A 17,193-nucleotide genomic window follows, 5' to 3' on the forward strand; every position below is an offset into this window, starting at 1 on the left:
GTCGTTTTTCCGATTACCCTTTTGTTCTCTTACTGTTTGCATGCTTGCATTTTCGTGCTTCTTGGTGGCATTAGACTAGCTCATTGGCTTGCATTAATCGAACAACGTTTGTTAAGTGTGGAATTGCTTTTCCTGTTATATAATGTTTGAAGGTAGCATGACATTGATCCGTAAAGCATACTGGTTTTTTCTGATTTGGGTACTTGTCCAAGTTGTCAAAGGTGAAAGGCATGTGGGATACCATGCTGTAAGTTAAGTTGGGCCACAATGTGCTTGTATCTCAGAAGAAACGACTTAACATTATAAAAGACGAAAATACTGAAGAAGAAAATACCCAACATTCGACTCCTTTGCATTATGTCATAGTATAAAATATCCCTAAGCTGCTTGCTGTGACATTATGACTGTTTTACCCCTTTTGTATAACAGCTAGGAAGTTAGATAGCTTTTGGTGTTATTACTGTTTCAGTGTTTTGTGAAAAGTGGCTGGTGAGTTATAAATTTCTTCCAGCTTAGAGAATTTAGATGATCAAGGTGGGCAGTGCCTGTGATATAGCATTAACTGTGTCTTTAAGTCCTAACTATTAGAAAGCTGCTAAATTTGTTGTAACATTTTCATAACTTGCTGAATTATGACTGTTCTAACTACCCAATTGGTGGGTATCAGTCATAAATCCCATATGAAAATGTTCTTTCTATCACTTGTATGTAAATATGTTCTTATCATCTTGTTCTTTTCGCAGATTTGTGTTTGTAGAACTTCTGGAAATTCGTAAGGATGTCCAGTGCCCAATTTGCCTTGGTATGTTTGGTTTTCACTTTTTGGGTCTTAAGTATGGTGTTAAATTCTGTGTGGGATTATATTTTGCTACTGGCAAGATGTGCTGGGAGCTCTAGTATTTCATTTAATTCTATGTGCACAACAACATAAAATAGAAAGTTGTGTTTTTCACGAACACTAAGTGTGATGGAAAGTCTCCTATGCTAATACTGCTTTAATCGTTTGCTAGAAGGAGAGGTGATGGCTTAATATATGTTATTTTCATAGATACCTGTTGATTTATTATTGTATATTGATCTTGTAACTAGGTGAGCATGAACCTTTTAACAATCCTTAGTGGTTTCTTTTTCTCTATTGTTGCTGATATTGCTTAATAATACTAGCATTTTAGATTCATCTCCTAAGAGTGCCAAACTGTCAATTGTAGTTTTGTAAAGCGAGGAGAATTGTTGAACTATCTTTTCTGAGATTACTAAAGAGGGACAATAGCCACTTAACTAGCCTGTGATCTAAGTCTATAAGATCATCATGCATGATAATAATGATAAAATAAACAAAGAATGTGATGTCGCATTTTGATTATCTTTTTTAGTGAGGTCACTTTTATATTAACGTTGTTTGTAGCTGCCTAGTTCTGAGTGATACTTAGTTCATATAGTGCTTACACAGTTCTTGGTATTTGCTATGTGAATTTTGTTTATAGAAGAAAGATCCGAAGATTGATAACCTAAATATTAAATGGAAAAACAAAAAGTAAACTCATTTCTATATACGGGGCATATTAGTTTAATTAACATAGGAAATTTGACATATTTTACTGGATTTGGATTCTATAAAAATAATGAATTAATAATAAATGGTGAGATTGAAACATAACCAAAGGATCCAAATCCTATTTTATTTGCTCTCAATTTGGTATTTAAATGTTTACCAAATATAAATGCTTTTTTTTTTGGAAAAAATTTGTTGGTACCTATATTCTTAGTTATGGTTTTAACAGGTAGTTTCAGATTCCACTATGAAGGAAAATTTCCAAATCATATTCAATGATGGTGAACTTATCCTATTAAACTAACAAAGTATTTGCTTCGACAGGCATTATTAAGAAAACAAGAACTGTCATGGAATGCTTGCACCGGTTTTGCAGGGAATGCATTGACAAGTCAATGCGACTTGGGTAGGTCACATGAAGCAATTCCAGGGTTTTTGTTTGTGTAATTTGCTTCCAATACATGCAATCAATCTAAACCCTTCTTGCCTCCCGTGTACTCATCACAAAACACAAGATATCATCTCTGTATGCAGACTCATCATTCATGTATTATCTCAGGAACAATGAATGCCCTGCTTGCCGAACACATTGTGCCAGTCGCCGTTCTTTGAGAGATGATCCGAAATATGATGCTCTTATTGCTGCTTTATATCCAGATATTGAGAAGTACGAGGAAGAGGTATGAGTTGACCTGTTTACTATGTATTTTGACCATGTGTAAAAAATTGACTAGTGCTACTAACACTGGTTGCTTTATTATAGGAGCTTGAATTTCGTGAAGAGGAGAAGAACCGCAATAAGCAGGTAAATATTTATTGGCTGAACATTTCTAAACATGCTTTCAGATTTTAGGCATGTTCACAGTAATTAAACTAGTAATTCCACTTTTTTATTGTTTGACACTGAATTATTGCCTATCTGCTTGGCTGCCATCACATGCCAACTCCTCAATTACATAATTCCTTGCATTTGCAATAGTACCTTGTTCCTGGTGTCATTTAATAACTTCTTTCTGACAGATTCAAGCTTCAATTGCAAAAGTTGTTCAACGGCAGTCTGAGGCACTAGTTAAGAGACGTAAAGATTCACCAAGTGTATTCGTGACAAGATCCCAGCGAAATCAACGAAATGCTTCTAGGAGACAAAATCAAGTGATTGATATTCAAGGATCTGAGGATAATGAGGAGGAAAATGACAATAACGAAAAGGACTCATCATCTGCTGATGAGCGGGGTACAGAGGCGAGGCAAAGAAGGAGAAAGAGATGGACCAGAGTTCGCACCTCTCAGCCCTCATCATCAATGGCAAGTCCTGATGGTGGATGTGCAGAAAGTGACTTGGATAACGGTAGAGAAAATCGAGGACTTTCAAGGCAGGTGTCAAAACCTCGAAAACTTACATGGGGAAGGGGTGGATTTAGAAGTCACACAAGGCATGGAAGTGGCGGTGGTAGTAGTAGCAAAACCTCTCGCAGTAGTCGAGTGTCTAAGATGGTTGATTTTCTCCGAAACTTGGATGAGAATGCTGATGAGGTATAGATCTCCCCTCTTAATAAATCTATAGGTGTCAAATGTTATTGCTGAGTGCAACTTTGTTATGAATTCTTAATTTAGTTTTGTTCAAGATCCTTTATATTCTTATTAGCAGTTAGATATCCATCTCATGCTTTATTCTCTGGGCAAACGAGGCGCACCAAGTTTGGAGAAGCCACACCTTTGCTGTCGCCCAACTTTGTCTGTCAAGAACCTTTGCGAAGTGAGATGCTCCTTTGTTTTAGTCACTTGTTTATGACAGCAAATTATTCTGATTTGATTGATTTAAATTTATTTATTCTTCTAGTAGAAGGCCTAGTATTAACATATAGGTGCTATTATTTTCTCTGATCTCTTCCCAAAGAAAATGATTGCATCTTATGCTTTTTGTTAATGAGACAATTTAATTGCCTTATGATGATTGTCTAATACTTGTTTAAAATTGCTTTTGCAAAGTATGTTGCTCGCCAAACACCTGTGCCTGTTGAAGAAGTTGAGATATTGGCAGTTAAAGGATGCAGTGGCACAGATTTCGACAAGTCAACTGATGAGACTTCATCCTTGAAATGTGATGAGCTAACAACTCTGGTTATAGATCCATCTAAATATGAACTAGAAATTTTGCAGGGAGATGAATCTTTAGCAGGGATTAGATCTAAATGCATATCTAAAAGGGAGCATTTGGTGAGTCTTAATGTGGTTTTATTAACTGTTATTATTTCAAGCATCAAACCTAATTTCCCCTCGTTTTCTGCTGTTTCAGATTCTGGCATACAGGCGGAAAGGGGCACTATAGTCACGCTGAACTTTTTTTCATTTGTATATAGCAAGGACAAATTGTCTAAGTTGTTCTCCCTCCCCACCCCCCCCCCCCCAAAAAAAAAAAAACCAAGAAACTATAGTATACTAAATTATATGACCCTTTGAAAAGGTTTATGCAAGCCCGAAGGTGTCATAAATAAACTTTAGATAAAATATTAGTTACAGTTTTATTTGGTAAGGAGTTTTATTTAATTTTCATGATGGACACAAAATTCGGCATTGTATTCAAATCCATCAGCATGGTTGGAGTGATTGTTGTTAGCACCTCTGCATTGTTACAATAGATTCATAGTTTTCATTGTGGAAATGAATATTTTAATGAGAAAATGATTAGTATTTTGTATTTGCGAACATTAATTAAGATATATTACAAAATGATGACACTAGAATTTGAAATTGTTGTCAAATTCACGTCTACTAGATGCTCTCTCCATCATCTCATGGTGGCAGCAGGACTTGAAACTACAATGGCATTTGATATCTTGTTTTTTGCTACATGCAAATTTGGCGACTTGGGATTTGTTGTATCCTTAGCAGACCTATTGCTTCATACAACACAACTCATTGTCAGATGTTTTAAAAGTGGTAGAAAACAAAGAATGAAGAAATGTTTTAAACTTTTAATTTTGCACATACTTATTGGGAAAGAAAGGATGGTGAAATTTTGGAGTTGGCATCACATGAGAAACCTTTGACTTTGTCAGATGTTTCAGTGCCTTTTCTTCCTCTCTCTGCATGCATCACATATCACACTACCTTGCTTAGATCACTATCAAGTGGTAGATGAAGAAAAACAAAGAATAAATTGAAGACTATACTATAGAGTATAAGAACTAAAACTAAAATAGCTACTATGGTCTATGATATATAGTTAGGAACGCACGAATACGAAGACTAAAGTCACCTTCTCATTAAATTGGGCTCTAGACATAGCCCAATTCTCTGAATGTAAACTGAACTCTTGAACTTGGGTAAGGGGTTTACGAACTTTATCTGTAACTGGGAATGGATCCCTGCAGGCAAAATCCACAATTCCACATCCATGATATATGAGAATATAACTCAATTCTTCATAGACACAAAAGAAAGTGAAACCTAATACTATTAATGTTACTCACTCTTCTCTCTTCACCATTAGTTGTTCCTCCACTTCTTGTTGCAGTTCTATCTCATGTCTAACTAGGGAGTCCAATTGGAATGGTTCTGGTTTAGTGCACTGCTTAGATTCAAGTTTTTGAGGTTCCTGCATATCATGATATCAGTAATTTCGTACTGCTAATTCTTAGTATCTAGAGATTAATGAGACACCAAATTGAAAAAACTTCTTTACTTGAGGATAGTCATTGGAATAAGGGTATGGCTTATGCAGAAGTTCCATATGATGTTTCTTCTCTTTCCGGTCACCTCTCTCCTAACATAGAGAAAAATTGCAATTGTTATAGCATAACCGGATCATTGCATAGATCCTTCCAAACAAAAGGGAATGTAATGAACCTCAGTGTGGAGATGGAATGGCTTTGGAATTGTGTTTCTGGTAACTGGTTTGTTTTTACAAGTACTTTCAGACTTAAAATAAAACTGCAACATAAGAACACAAAGGACGAGTTGATGATAGAACATGCATCCTTATTTCTTAAATCAAGTAGAGTTAACTGAAGCTTTGGGAAGTAGATGGTTTGATTTCAAATCTAGATTACCAAATCAGACAAATCAGCCATGGCAGGTGGTGGAATCCTGTCATTTGTTGCAAAGTGAAATTCTTGAGGTACAGTGACTTGTTTCTTCGCATGATAGTGTAGTCCAATGTCTCCTTTACTTTCAAAGATCTAATGAAATAAGAGAGAGATTATTTTTGTTTAGCGCTAAAGGATAAAATGAGAATAATGAAGTTAATTAACATTCTCGGTCGGTAGCCTTTTACCTTCTTATTTAGAGGCCTTGCCTTAAATTTGGGTTTTCTTGCAAGCTTTTCTAGCTCTAATTCTACTGAACTTTTCATCTTTTGTGGCCGGGCACGTAGTGATGTCTGAAATGTAGGTGTTTTAGGCTCTGTAAGAACAGGTTTCCATGGATTCTCCTAATACAAAAAAATAAAATTGATGAATAGCAAGTCAAGGATCAAAGTGATGGGTCTCAGATGTAGAACTTTTTGTTTGGTAGCTTTGGTGAATGCTGGGTATACCTTGAAGCACTAGATTAATATATGTTGAGAGGTAATGTTAATTTTGGAAAAAAGAGAAGCAGCCAAATATTTACGGTAGTGTGCTAGATATGTAATTTAACCTTCATTAGGAGTAAAACAATCCTTTCAGGAGAAATTTTCCTTTCATATACTTAGAGAGATTAGAAAGTTATACTATATTAGTATTTCTTGTTTATCCTTATTTTTGCAAAGATCTCTTCTCCTCCTATCTTCTTTTGCTCTTCACTCAACAAATTTATTCTTTCATCAAGAGAAGAAAAAGTATCAAACATCAAAGTTTAGTAAATGACTGATGAATACTTCCGTTAATCGAAACATCAAATTTTGCATAAATAAAAGCTTAGTCCTACGGTATGTGATTTATCTTCCTTTTTTTTTTCTGTAAAAAGGAGGAAATGGGAGTGTTAATTCTTGAAAATTTTGCACTCTAAAAAAATTATATTTATAAGTAAAAGCAAAGTATGGGCGAAAGAGAAGAATGAAGTACCTTCTTATTCAGTGGTTGAGCCTTGAATTTTGGCATTCTAGGAACCATTTCTGGATCAAGATCAGTAGTACTCCTTACACTTGCTGAGGCAACAGCCTGATCTGTCTTGAATCCAGGTTCTTTAGGCCTTGGTTTCATCTGTTTCTGAGCAGCACTTCCCTGAATCATAAGTCAAAACTATAAGAACATCTACTCACATGGTGCAACAAAAGAAGAAAACAGAATGGACAATAGAGGAATAAAACAAACCTTCACGGCATTTATCTGCATTTTACTATTACTTGAAGATATGTTTGTGTTGCCATTGGTCACACCCAATGGCAACTTACGAGGCAAATTTTGAGGTTCCACATACAGAATCTGGTTATATTTTTGAGGAGTTATACTTTAGTTAGGGCACAAATATGAGAGAAAAGTTATTTGAAAGAGTGGGGGAAACACACAAATAAAGACATCGACCTGTCTAGCTTTGCCTCCTTCCAACTTCTGCCTCTTAATAGCTTGGTTCTCATATACCTGAAATATAGATTACTGATTTTTGAAACATTGTGATAAACACACTAATTAATCAAATTTGAAAGTAACCTTTACCTTGTGCATTTTCTCAGCTTCACCAAAATCACGCAGGCTATTATTGGTTCTAGGCTTAAATGCTGGAACAACTTGAAAAATTCAGAAAAAGCTTAACCAAGTAATTTACTTCATACAAGATAAATAGAACAATAATTGACTATGTCGATCAATCTCAAGTGAGAGACTGACTCTAATTAAGATATGGGTCAAGTAGTTTTTCTCTTAACAAACTAGGATGAAAAGTATCTAAGTAAATTAACTTATTTGCCATTTCAAACAATTCATGATGAAAGTCTAACAAAAAATAAAGTAAATCATCTGTTTCTAAATCATCATGTCTAAATCCAGTTCTGAATGAGAGTTCATTCATGATTATATTACAAATTGCATTGCATTTCTACTCTTCATTTCATCAAAGAAAGCAAGAAGAAGAAGAAGAAACATACGACAGGTGGCTACTATAATGGTGGCGCCGCCAGTTTCCACCGCCATTTCGGATTCGGGTGTTCGCAGGTTCAAATTTTTTGGCAAGTGAAGTAAATTGTTGCTAGCTTCAATAATATAATTAGTAAAATAAAATGAAAATAATAAAAAAAAGAGAATTTGCACAGAGAGAGAGAGAGAGAGAGAGAGAGAGAGAGAGAGAGAGAGAGAGAGAGCGAGAGGGAGAGGGAGAAAGTGCAACGTTTGTAATGGAAAAAGAGAAAATGAGAAGAACATGAACATAACCGTTCAAGTTAGTTCAACTTCTAACGGCTATTTTGTCACGCTCCATGAGACACGCGCCTTCAAACGATGTCGTTTTCCCCTCAAATATGTGTAACAATCCGAAAATAGTTTTATTCTTTAACTTTAACGTACTTACAAGTCACATCTGGATTCTTATATGATCATTTATACATTGATTAATAAAAGTAATTATTATTTTTAGATAATACATGTATGTAAAAAAAAATTAATCATCCTAGGTATACACAAAAAATTAATCATTAAATCAACTATTTATATAGAATATATATTATAATATAAAATACATATTGAAATAAATTTAACATTATATGTATTTATATATAAATATGTGATCACTTTTTAGTATAGAAGTAGTAATTTTTTTAAAAGAAAAAATATCATAATTAAATTCTTAATTTATTGTATCTTAATAATACTACTAATAATAATTTTAAGCGTTCGTTGGTTTTTTCTTTAAATGTTACCAAAAAAATTTTTTAATGAAAAATAATTTTACACTATTACTAATTACAATCAATAATTCTCTTAATTAAAAATAAAAAAGTAAACACTTCTCATATGCACAACCCTACAAATTAATATATTTTAAAGAATTTTTTAAATAAAAGATAAATAATAGATTATGAGCTAGCAGGAGTTCTTTTCCGTGGGAAAACAGAACAAAAATTCTTAACAAGTTTCCACAATTCATGGACCACGATACTTGCACATGCATTTTTCTTAGGTTTACACCTGAAAATAATAGCTACTACAACATTATTACGCACTTGATTAAGATATATATATACTGGATCTGTATATATTTATTATAGTTTGATCTTCAAAAGCATCATTATTATTGTGTATATATGATGCAAAACATAGGGGTTGAAGGTGCTTTTGTTAGTGTTATTGTTATGTTGATGATATGCAGATCAGAAATGATTGTAATAATTTCAAGGGAACCATGTGATATAGTGTACTGGGATTTTGTGACATGCGTTAGGTACCTTGCAGGTTATGAATCAGAACCAACCAAGCATTGCTGTGAAACTGTGGCCACACTCAACAAGGAAGATAAGCAATACACCGAACGAATTTGTCAGTGTATTGAGGACTTGGCAAAGGGCATTCGCATCAAATTTGATTTGGAACGCATTCAATTTCTCCCTGATAGATGTCACATGCCTATCACTTTCCCCATTTCTAATGACTTCAATTGCTCCATGTAATTAATTAGTTCATTCATCAAATCTGTCTTAGCTTAATCGTTTTAATTATAATTATGTCACTGCTAATTATATATGAGGAAGTATAACGAGGTTTTGTTTTATTTTGCAGCATTCAATCAACGGCGAATTGAAACGGCAAATTAAAGGTATAAGACAGACAGATATTATCTAGCTATCTCTATATCCCTTTCAAAGTGTATAATCGCTCTGATAGTCATAGAAACTGGAATCCAATTATTTTGATATTATTCAATTACAATAATCAAGTGTGAAAGTGATGCAAGCATTTCATGTTACGTTCATGAAAGATACGGAATCCCAGTAAGCAATTTAACGATTCAGTGTGTAATTATATTCCGGCACATCAATCAGCAACGAAATAAGGATTTTTTTCCCCTATTTCTCTTCTTTCTTTAAAAATTAATGTCTCACCAAACCAATCAGCAGATATGTGTTGCTATATCTATGTTTCATTGAGATATAAACATCAACCAAACGTTATCATTGTATGTTATAAGGGATATTTTTTATTTGTAATGTATCTAATTAAACTTAAAAATGGTAGCATTTGAAAAAGTAAAAAATGTATAGCATAATTCATACATTTACATATTAATTATACTACGTATATATCCTAAAAAAGGTTAGTTATTATATTAGTTATTTATATAAAATACATATTAAAATATAAAATATATATTAAAAATAAATTAAATAATAATATATTTATATACAAATATATAATGATTAATTTTTTGTATTTACATAATATTTTTATTTACCTAATTAGTATTATTAATTTCATAAATCTTTGTTGTTTACACTAAATGACACTCTTTCCGTTTTAAAATAATTATTGCTTTGATTTTTTTTAATGTATAAAAATGTTAAAACGACAACTATTCTAAAATGAAAATAGTAAACAAGAATTGGTAATATAGGACTTGAGAATGGTACGGTGTCGCATTTATGGTGATGTCTCTAGTTGATGGACATGGTGGCGGTATCAAAGGTAGCCAATTTAATTTGAGGATAAAAAAGATGCACCCTAGTTGGGAAACATGCATGCATGATGTAGTATATGATTGTAGAAATTAGAAGTGGCGGATGAATTGAATCAAGATAAGAGTTGCCATTCCCTAGTAAGTTATGGTGTTCAAAAGCTACCTAGTAGCACCTCCCTCTTTGGAGAAAATGTGGTGTTCATCCATATGAGATGTCAAATATCTATTATATACTACAAGTATAATAATTGGGGAAAATTAGATATACGTCGTATTATTGTAACAAGAAAATTGATGAGGACAAAGCAAAATATTCAAATAATAGAAGTATATTTAGAGAAAAGAGACAATTTCTCAAAATAATGAACATTTGCACTATCAATTGACGATGAGAAATCATCCTGCATAGTTATGATTTATGAACTTCCAACCATGTGCTTAATTATGGATGGATATATAAGCTGGTGCAATCTTCTACAAAGTTGAGCATATTAATTACAGCTAACGCGTTTTTCATTAATTAATTAGATGAACATCATGTATGCTTAAATGTTATTGCTATAATTTTTTAGACAGTTTAATTTTGGTGCAGTAAAATATTTTTTAACAGTAATTTAGTTATATTCGTTTTTTTGAATAATCATTTATGTGATTAAAAAGTAGTTATATATAATATTATGTGATTAGATATATGTGTAATATTATTTTATATTGATAATAGTATATTAAAAATAAATTTTATTTTATTATCAAAAGTTCAAATAATTCATTTTTTTAAAAATGTATTTATAGTAAAAAAAAATTGTTATTCTTTTAATTTTAATTAATTTAGACTCTCCTTTTTATTTTTATTGGCAAAATATTTAGGTGAACTTAGTACTAATAAACTCTACACACTTAATTATTACTGTTTATTAAAAAAGTTACAGATCTTATACCAACTCAAAAAATAAAAAAAAACACCAAACATACATTATTTTAAAGAATAATACTACAGTAAAAAGTAAAGTTTTGGTAAAAAGTAAATATTATATTTTTTTGTAACGAAAAAAGTCTACAAAAAAAATTATCATGTGCAACGTATATGTTTTTTTTTTTTTAATTAAGTAAAAAATATTATTTTTATTTAATTTTATTTTTTACTAAAAAAATATATTTTAAAATCTCTGTTAGTTGTACCATTTAGCTTATACTTTAAATTTTGAACTATTGAAAATTAGACAAACATATTGACCATGGACTAACTCGTGAGGAGCAATAAAAATAGCCATTAATTGAATCAAACTGCAAAATTTAATTGGATTTTACTAAAATTTAGTAGTGGTATAATTGAATCATATATGAGCCCGAAAGGGTTGTGTGAAAGTGCGTTCTCTATTTTAGTATATGGGAGGTGGGATACTCAAAAGCTTGTCTGATGAATGATGATCACTTTCTCTTATTCCTTTGCATGTAAATTCCTAACTTCAACTTGTCCCATGACTTGATATTGATGGAAGTGTATGTGTCAGTTATGGCTTCCCCTTCGATCCATCATGCTGATTCATTATTCTTTCTAGGGAAAGAGAGTAGCTATGATAAAAGCTTTTAAAGCACTGCATGGTCCTAAAAGTTTGGTCCCATATCTTCTCTAATTCAGTTTTAAATTTCTACTACCTGTTTGGGATTATTAATTAAATGATTATTTTTCTTTTAGTATTATATTCTATAAAATGTTTTAAGTATATCGTATAGAGATAAAAAAAATATTCAAATCAATAAAAATATAAATTTTAAACTTCTTAATACATGGAATGTACTAATGATAGATTGAAAAAAAGGTAAAATTTAATATTTTAACTCTTTAAATAGCACTTAAAATACTCTTTAGCTTTTCTTTCTCTGGTTAAATTAAAATACAAAATATTAGTTAATTTTGATATGTGGGAAAGTTTTTTTAAGATAAAAACATTTCACAAAGAGTTAGCTAAAAAGTTGTTTGAAAATACGAATGTATAACTATGTAAAAAGTTAAATATATTGTATGTATATGTGTATTCAAAATATTTATAAGGAGTTAGCTAAAGAGTGTCATTCCAAAGAAATTAGTTAAGAAAAATAAAACAGAAAGTTTTGACTCTTTGAATTGTATTATCAATATATTTGATATATTTAAAACAAAAGAATTATATTTTTATTTATAATATTATTAAAAAGTATGCCTAAAATATTTGTTAGCAGCATCCTATTTAATTATTTATAGACATTTATCAATCGCCTACTAACCAAAGTTTTATAACTAGAGACAATGGAATGTATAATTTTGTGGGCCAGTGCTGATGTTCTATAGGCACTGCTGCCCCGGTTTTTTGTTTGTTTCAATGGGCCTGGGCGTTATTTCATTATTTTAATTCAATGAAATCAGTGGGCTTCCACTGAAGGCAATAAGAGCTCCAAAATACAGTTATCTTGATAATCAAATTATTATTGGATTATTAAATTATTAATTTAATTAAAAATTATAGATTAAATTAATTAATTCAGTTATAATTAATAATTATATATAAAATTTTATTTTATTTTTTATTTTTATAATAAATATTTTTTTAAATTTTATTTTATATTAAATTAACAATTATTTTTAAATTATAATAATTTATATTTATTATACTCTTCCAATATTTAATTAAAAAAAATATCATATATAAAAAATAACAATGCTGTCTAGTTTAATTGGATTTTATCGGACTTAACCGGATTGATTTTAACTAATTTTTTTTATCAAAATTAATTAAATTCGAGCGAATTAATTACTTCACCGATTCAAATAATAATTCAAATCAAATTAATAATTGAATTTTTGGTTCGACCGACAGAGTTGAATCGAATTGATAACTATGCTTCAAATTAAGATACAGTGCTAAACACAGGAATTAAAAAATAACTTTAATGTTAATAGATAAAAAATAATATAATCTTAAATATATATGCATTTAATAATAACTAATGAAAAAGTTTTTTTTTTTGGTCTGTAATATCTTCTAAGTCAACAATTTAAGTATTAATCTGTTACGAATTTAAATTTTATTTAAAAATATATTACTAACTAATAAATTATTGTATGTATGAGATGAGATTCAAAACCTCTATAATTATTTAGAATGAATGAATTTATCACTCAATCAACTCAAATTAGTTAATTAATGAAAAAGTTATGATAATTATATATTGAATTGCTATTATGTAATTAACAATAATTTACAATTACTGCAATTTAAGTTACTCAACCGCCTACACCAGCACTATTCATGGCTCCTCATCCGCCACATATTATCACATTTTATTTGAGGTTCAACCACTTCACTTTCTTCAGTAGTTGAACCATTATTTTATAAACAACCAGCACAGTATATATTTCATTTTCCTTAGATACTTTTGCCCTTAGCTTGCTTTAGACTCACCATGCTTTTAAATCAATAACATATTATTATAGCGTTCTTAAAAGCTAGACAAATTCACTAAACAAAGACATTATTTAAAAAAAAAGTATAAACTTGGTCCAAAATAATCAAATAAATAAATAATAGAGACCAATTATTCCTATTTGTTTCGATCATATCAGTAGATAAAAAAAATAAAAATAAAATAGACAAGATTTCACACTAGCTGTTTTTACTACTATTTAAATGTCCGTATTTTATATTTTGATAATCTTAGTAAATAGGTTTGGTAAGTTATTTTAATCTTGAAGGACAATCAGTCAAAATTTCTTTTCTGGTAACGCTTTTTTATTTTCAGTCAATGAGAAGAAAAAGAGAACATAAATAAAAAAATAAATAAAAGGGGATATGATAAAGCTAGAAAAAATAACAAAAGAGATGCAATGAAACTAACATATATATCGAAATGGTAGTCAAATTGAAAAAAGTCTCTTATATGAGAAGATGGAGCCCTCATTTCATGTGATCTAGAATTCTCATGCTACCTGTGATGCCAACATCATCCATCCTTTAATAAATTAAATAGATAGATTAAGAAGAGAGAAGAGATATTTGATACATTTCCCCATTATACATATTCGTATTCATAGAGGTCTTAGAACAATTACACATAGCCAAAACCACTGTCTTCAATGAACTATGAAACTGCCACATACCCCTCTTTTGCATGCTCATCTCAAATGTTATGAAGCCACGCACCTATCCCCACACCACCATCCTTCTCACTATTTCTCTCTCTTATCTCTCTCTCCCCTCAACTTCCCTATATAACTTGCCCCTTATTTTCCTCTTTATCAAACACATACAAACCCCATTATCATATTTGCACGCTCGCTTCCTTCCTCTTCCCCCTTTCTTTTCCAAACACATACTATCATATAGGATACACAACAAAACTGTGGCCAAACGCCGAAATGAGTATCTGTTCCGATCAGCAGCACCATCACAAGTTTTACCCTTCTCAACAACTCCTTTCTCCTAAGAAGTCCCTCAGAGATATTGACGTTCCACCAAGGAAGCTCCTCACCCGTCGAGCCGCCGCCGTCGACGCCGGTGAAATGTTCTCCGACGACACCCTTTTTCAGAAATTCCTCCCTTGCAACAACCCTGCTGACGATTCTGGCTCTGACGGCGACGACCCTTACTCGTCCGACCACTTCCGGATGTATGAGTTCAAGGTCCGCCGTTGCACTCGCAGCCGGAGCCATGACTGGACTGACTGCCCTTTTGCCCACCCCGGCGAAAAGGCCCGCCGTCGCGACCCACGTCGGTATCACTACTCTGGAACGGTCTGTCCAGAATACCGGCGCGGCGCGTGCAGCCGTGGTGACAGCTGCGAGTTTGCACACGGCGTCTTTGAATGCTGGCTCCACCCTGCAAGGTACAGAACCGAAGCATGCAAAGATGGAAAGAACTGCAAGAGGAAAGTGTGCTTTTTCGCGCACACTCCGAAACAACTGAGGATCCTTCCAGTTACAATGAGTACTTCGAATGACATCTCTCCATGCAAGAAGAACAAGCTTTTCCTGAACCCTTCGTCAGGTTCTTCTAGTAACAATAGCTGCTGTTTGTTCTGTCACCACTGTGCCGGTGGTGGTGGTGCTGTTAATTCTCCAACTTCAACGCTTTTAGGCATGTCCCGTTTTTCGCCGCCGCTCTCACCATCGTCCTCCGCCACGTCGCCTCCGGTTTCTCCGATTAGTAGGCTGTCCCGCTACGGTGCGTGTCGTGGTGGCGGTGGTGGTGGTGCCAGTAACTTGAGTTACAAGGACGTGGTTAATGAATTGATGAGTTCTTTGGAGGGTTTGAGTTTTAGCGACGGTTTGAATTACAGCGACGTTTCAGGTGTTTCTGCTGCAAAAGTAGCAACTAACATGCCCTGGGTTGATGTTCCTCTGAATTGTGAGGATCAGCAAGAGTTTATTTTTTCTCCGTCTTCTCCAATGATGATGACCCCAACAAGAAGCTGTGATGATGATGGGAAATTTTCGAGGTTTTTTATTGGCAACGAAAACAGGGTGGTTGCTCATAAATCTAATTCCGATGCTAATATTTCTAATGATATTAATGGTGCGAATAATTGCCCAGCTCCTGATCTCGGATGGGTGAATGATCTTCTGATGTAGAAGTTGAAGATGATGATGATGAGGGAGTTAAGAAAATGGTCAGGATGATTAGCAAGTGTAAATACTATGGCGTCTATTGTTAATTATTGTTTTCTAAGTATTGTTTTGTTTCATTGCTTTCTGAATTTGTTGCCAAGTTTGCAACTATTCTGTAATTTGTGCATTTGAATTTATAATTTAATTTCATCTTGTTTTTGCCTTATTATGTATAAAGGAGTGTGCTTTGATTATTCATGTTCTTTTGGTTCGTTCTCTTCATTTTTTTTCTGAAATAATTTTATTCTGACGTGTGACGTATTCAATTGGCCTTATCTGATTTAGTAGCGGTACCAACTATTAACGTGGGGAACTAACCCTAAATTGGAGAAAAGCTAATTCTATGGGATGAGGAATCAGATCAGTATGATATTTTGTTTTCTGTTAGCTCTTGCAGGTAAAGAAAGAAGATTCGTACACATGGCAAGCATGCAAGCCATGTCGTGGATAAGATAAATATTAGATTTTGTTTTGTTTTCCTTTTTGGGTAAATAGATTATCTTGGTAGTCTTTTATAGCACCTTGAATATTTCATCTCTATTAGACATAGAAAAGCGTTGACAAGGATGATGATGAGGTAGGTACCAAAAATGGCGAGTGATTTGAAAATTATGAGAGAGATAAATAAGATGACGGAGTAAATTGCAATTTAAACGTCGCTGCCATGCTAGCTTAGTAGAGAATCTTGGAAAACAATGGAAGCCAAAAAAGCTATCTGACCTGGCACGCCTGTCATTTTACTTTTTATTTTTTGAGTAAAGTAAATGGACAAGCGAAATATATATATCATTTTTCTTCACCCATCGATCTTGCGCAGCCATCTTCTGATTTGAATCGAATTAAAACTAAAATGTACTAGCTAGCTAGCAAACGTAGTATATATTTTAATCATGTTTATAAGTTAATAATTTCCCGGTAACATGAAGAGCCATAGTTCAAGTCTCTATCAAATACCCTCTATCAAATACCGTGGGAAATCTAATCGCTGGAATGTTTAATATAATTTTGTTTTGAGTAAAGTTAGGGAAGCAAAAGCATATCAGTCAAAATTCAGTCAAATACCTTTGGATTAATTTAAAATTTTTACGAGTTAATATATATGGATGTTTCTTCTACTAAGTATTAGAATGTTTATTTTTCATATTAAATGGATGTTCTTTTATATATTTTTCGAATTTGTGATTGTTAGAAGTGGATAGATTAATGTGAGAAAAAAGAGAAAGGTTTTTATAGGTTTTAATTAGGTTTACTTAATCAATTTAAAATTTTTTAAATTTTGAATTTAAAAAATTTAAAATTAATTAATTATTGATATAAATTAATATAATTTTGTTTAATTTTTGGCCGATAAACTTTTGGTTTCTTATACTTTTCCTTTTGTTTTTTGTAGTTAATATAATTTAACGAGTTTTACTAA

At 32.3% G+C, this 17,193-nt stretch overlaps 3 protein-coding genes across 6 annotated transcripts; 2 read left to right on the plus strand and 1 right to left on the minus strand.

Annotated features, from left to right (window-relative positions):
* The first annotated feature begins 531 nt into the window (after window positions 1-531).
* On the plus strand, window positions 532-4,260 carry LOC112707144 (putative E3 ubiquitin-protein ligase RING1a). Of its 2 annotated transcripts, none has more exons than XM_025758746.3 (8): window positions 532-802; window positions 1,877-1,958; window positions 2,112-2,232; window positions 2,316-2,357; window positions 2,573-3,085; window positions 3,198-3,308; window positions 3,542-3,769; window positions 3,849-4,260. In XM_025758746.3, the coding sequence occupies exons 1-8, from the start codon at window positions 715-717 to the stop codon at window positions 3,879-3,881; spliced, it is 1,218 nt and encodes a 405-aa protein (XP_025614531.1). In that variant the 5' UTR covers window positions 532-714; the 3' UTR covers window positions 3,882-4,260. The 2 variants fall into 2 exon arrangements, with proteins under 2 accessions (XP_025614531.1, XP_025614532.1); XM_025758747.2 differs by having other exon boundaries at window positions 3,201-3,308.
* On the minus strand, window positions 4,184-7,873 carry LOC112707143 (protein TPX2). Of its 3 annotated transcripts, none has more exons than XM_025758744.3 (13): window positions 7,617-7,873; window positions 7,189-7,250; window positions 7,057-7,113; window positions 6,847-6,957; window positions 6,598-6,756; window positions 5,829-5,984; window positions 5,605-5,733; window positions 5,402-5,485; window positions 5,238-5,318; window positions 5,026-5,150; window positions 4,812-4,920; window positions 4,544-4,638; window positions 4,184-4,446 (listed from the first exon to the last, which is right to left on the minus strand). In XM_025758744.3, exons 1-13 carry the CDS (start codon window positions 7,660-7,662, stop codon window positions 4,341-4,343), a joined length of 1,320 nt encoding a protein of 439 aa, XP_025614529.1. In that variant the 5' UTR covers window positions 7,663-7,873; the 3' UTR covers window positions 4,184-4,340. The 3 variants fall into 3 exon arrangements, with proteins under 3 accessions (XP_025614529.1, XP_025614527.1, XP_029144311.1); XM_025758742.3 differs by having other exon boundaries at window positions 4,184-4,452; XM_029288478.2 differs by lacking the exon at window positions 5,402-5,485 and having other exon boundaries at window positions 4,184-4,452.
* Window positions 7,874-14,159: 6,286 nt separating this feature from the next.
* On the plus strand, window positions 14,160-15,970 carry LOC112707145 (zinc finger CCCH domain-containing protein 2). Its single transcript, XM_025758749.3, has one exon. The coding sequence runs from the start codon at window positions 14,529-14,531 to the stop codon at window positions 15,738-15,740; it is 1,212 nt and encodes a 403-aa protein (XP_025614534.1). The 5' UTR covers window positions 14,160-14,528; the 3' UTR covers window positions 15,741-15,970.
* Window positions 15,971-17,193: the final 1,223 nt, after the last annotated feature.

Source organism: Arachis hypogaea, chromosome 8 (genome assembly GCF_003086295.3).
Source record: "Arachis hypogaea cultivar Tifrunner chromosome 8, arahy.Tifrunner.gnm2.J5K5, whole genome shotgun sequence".
Taxonomy (NCBI): domain Eukaryota; kingdom Viridiplantae; phylum Streptophyta; class Magnoliopsida; order Fabales; family Fabaceae; genus Arachis; species Arachis hypogaea.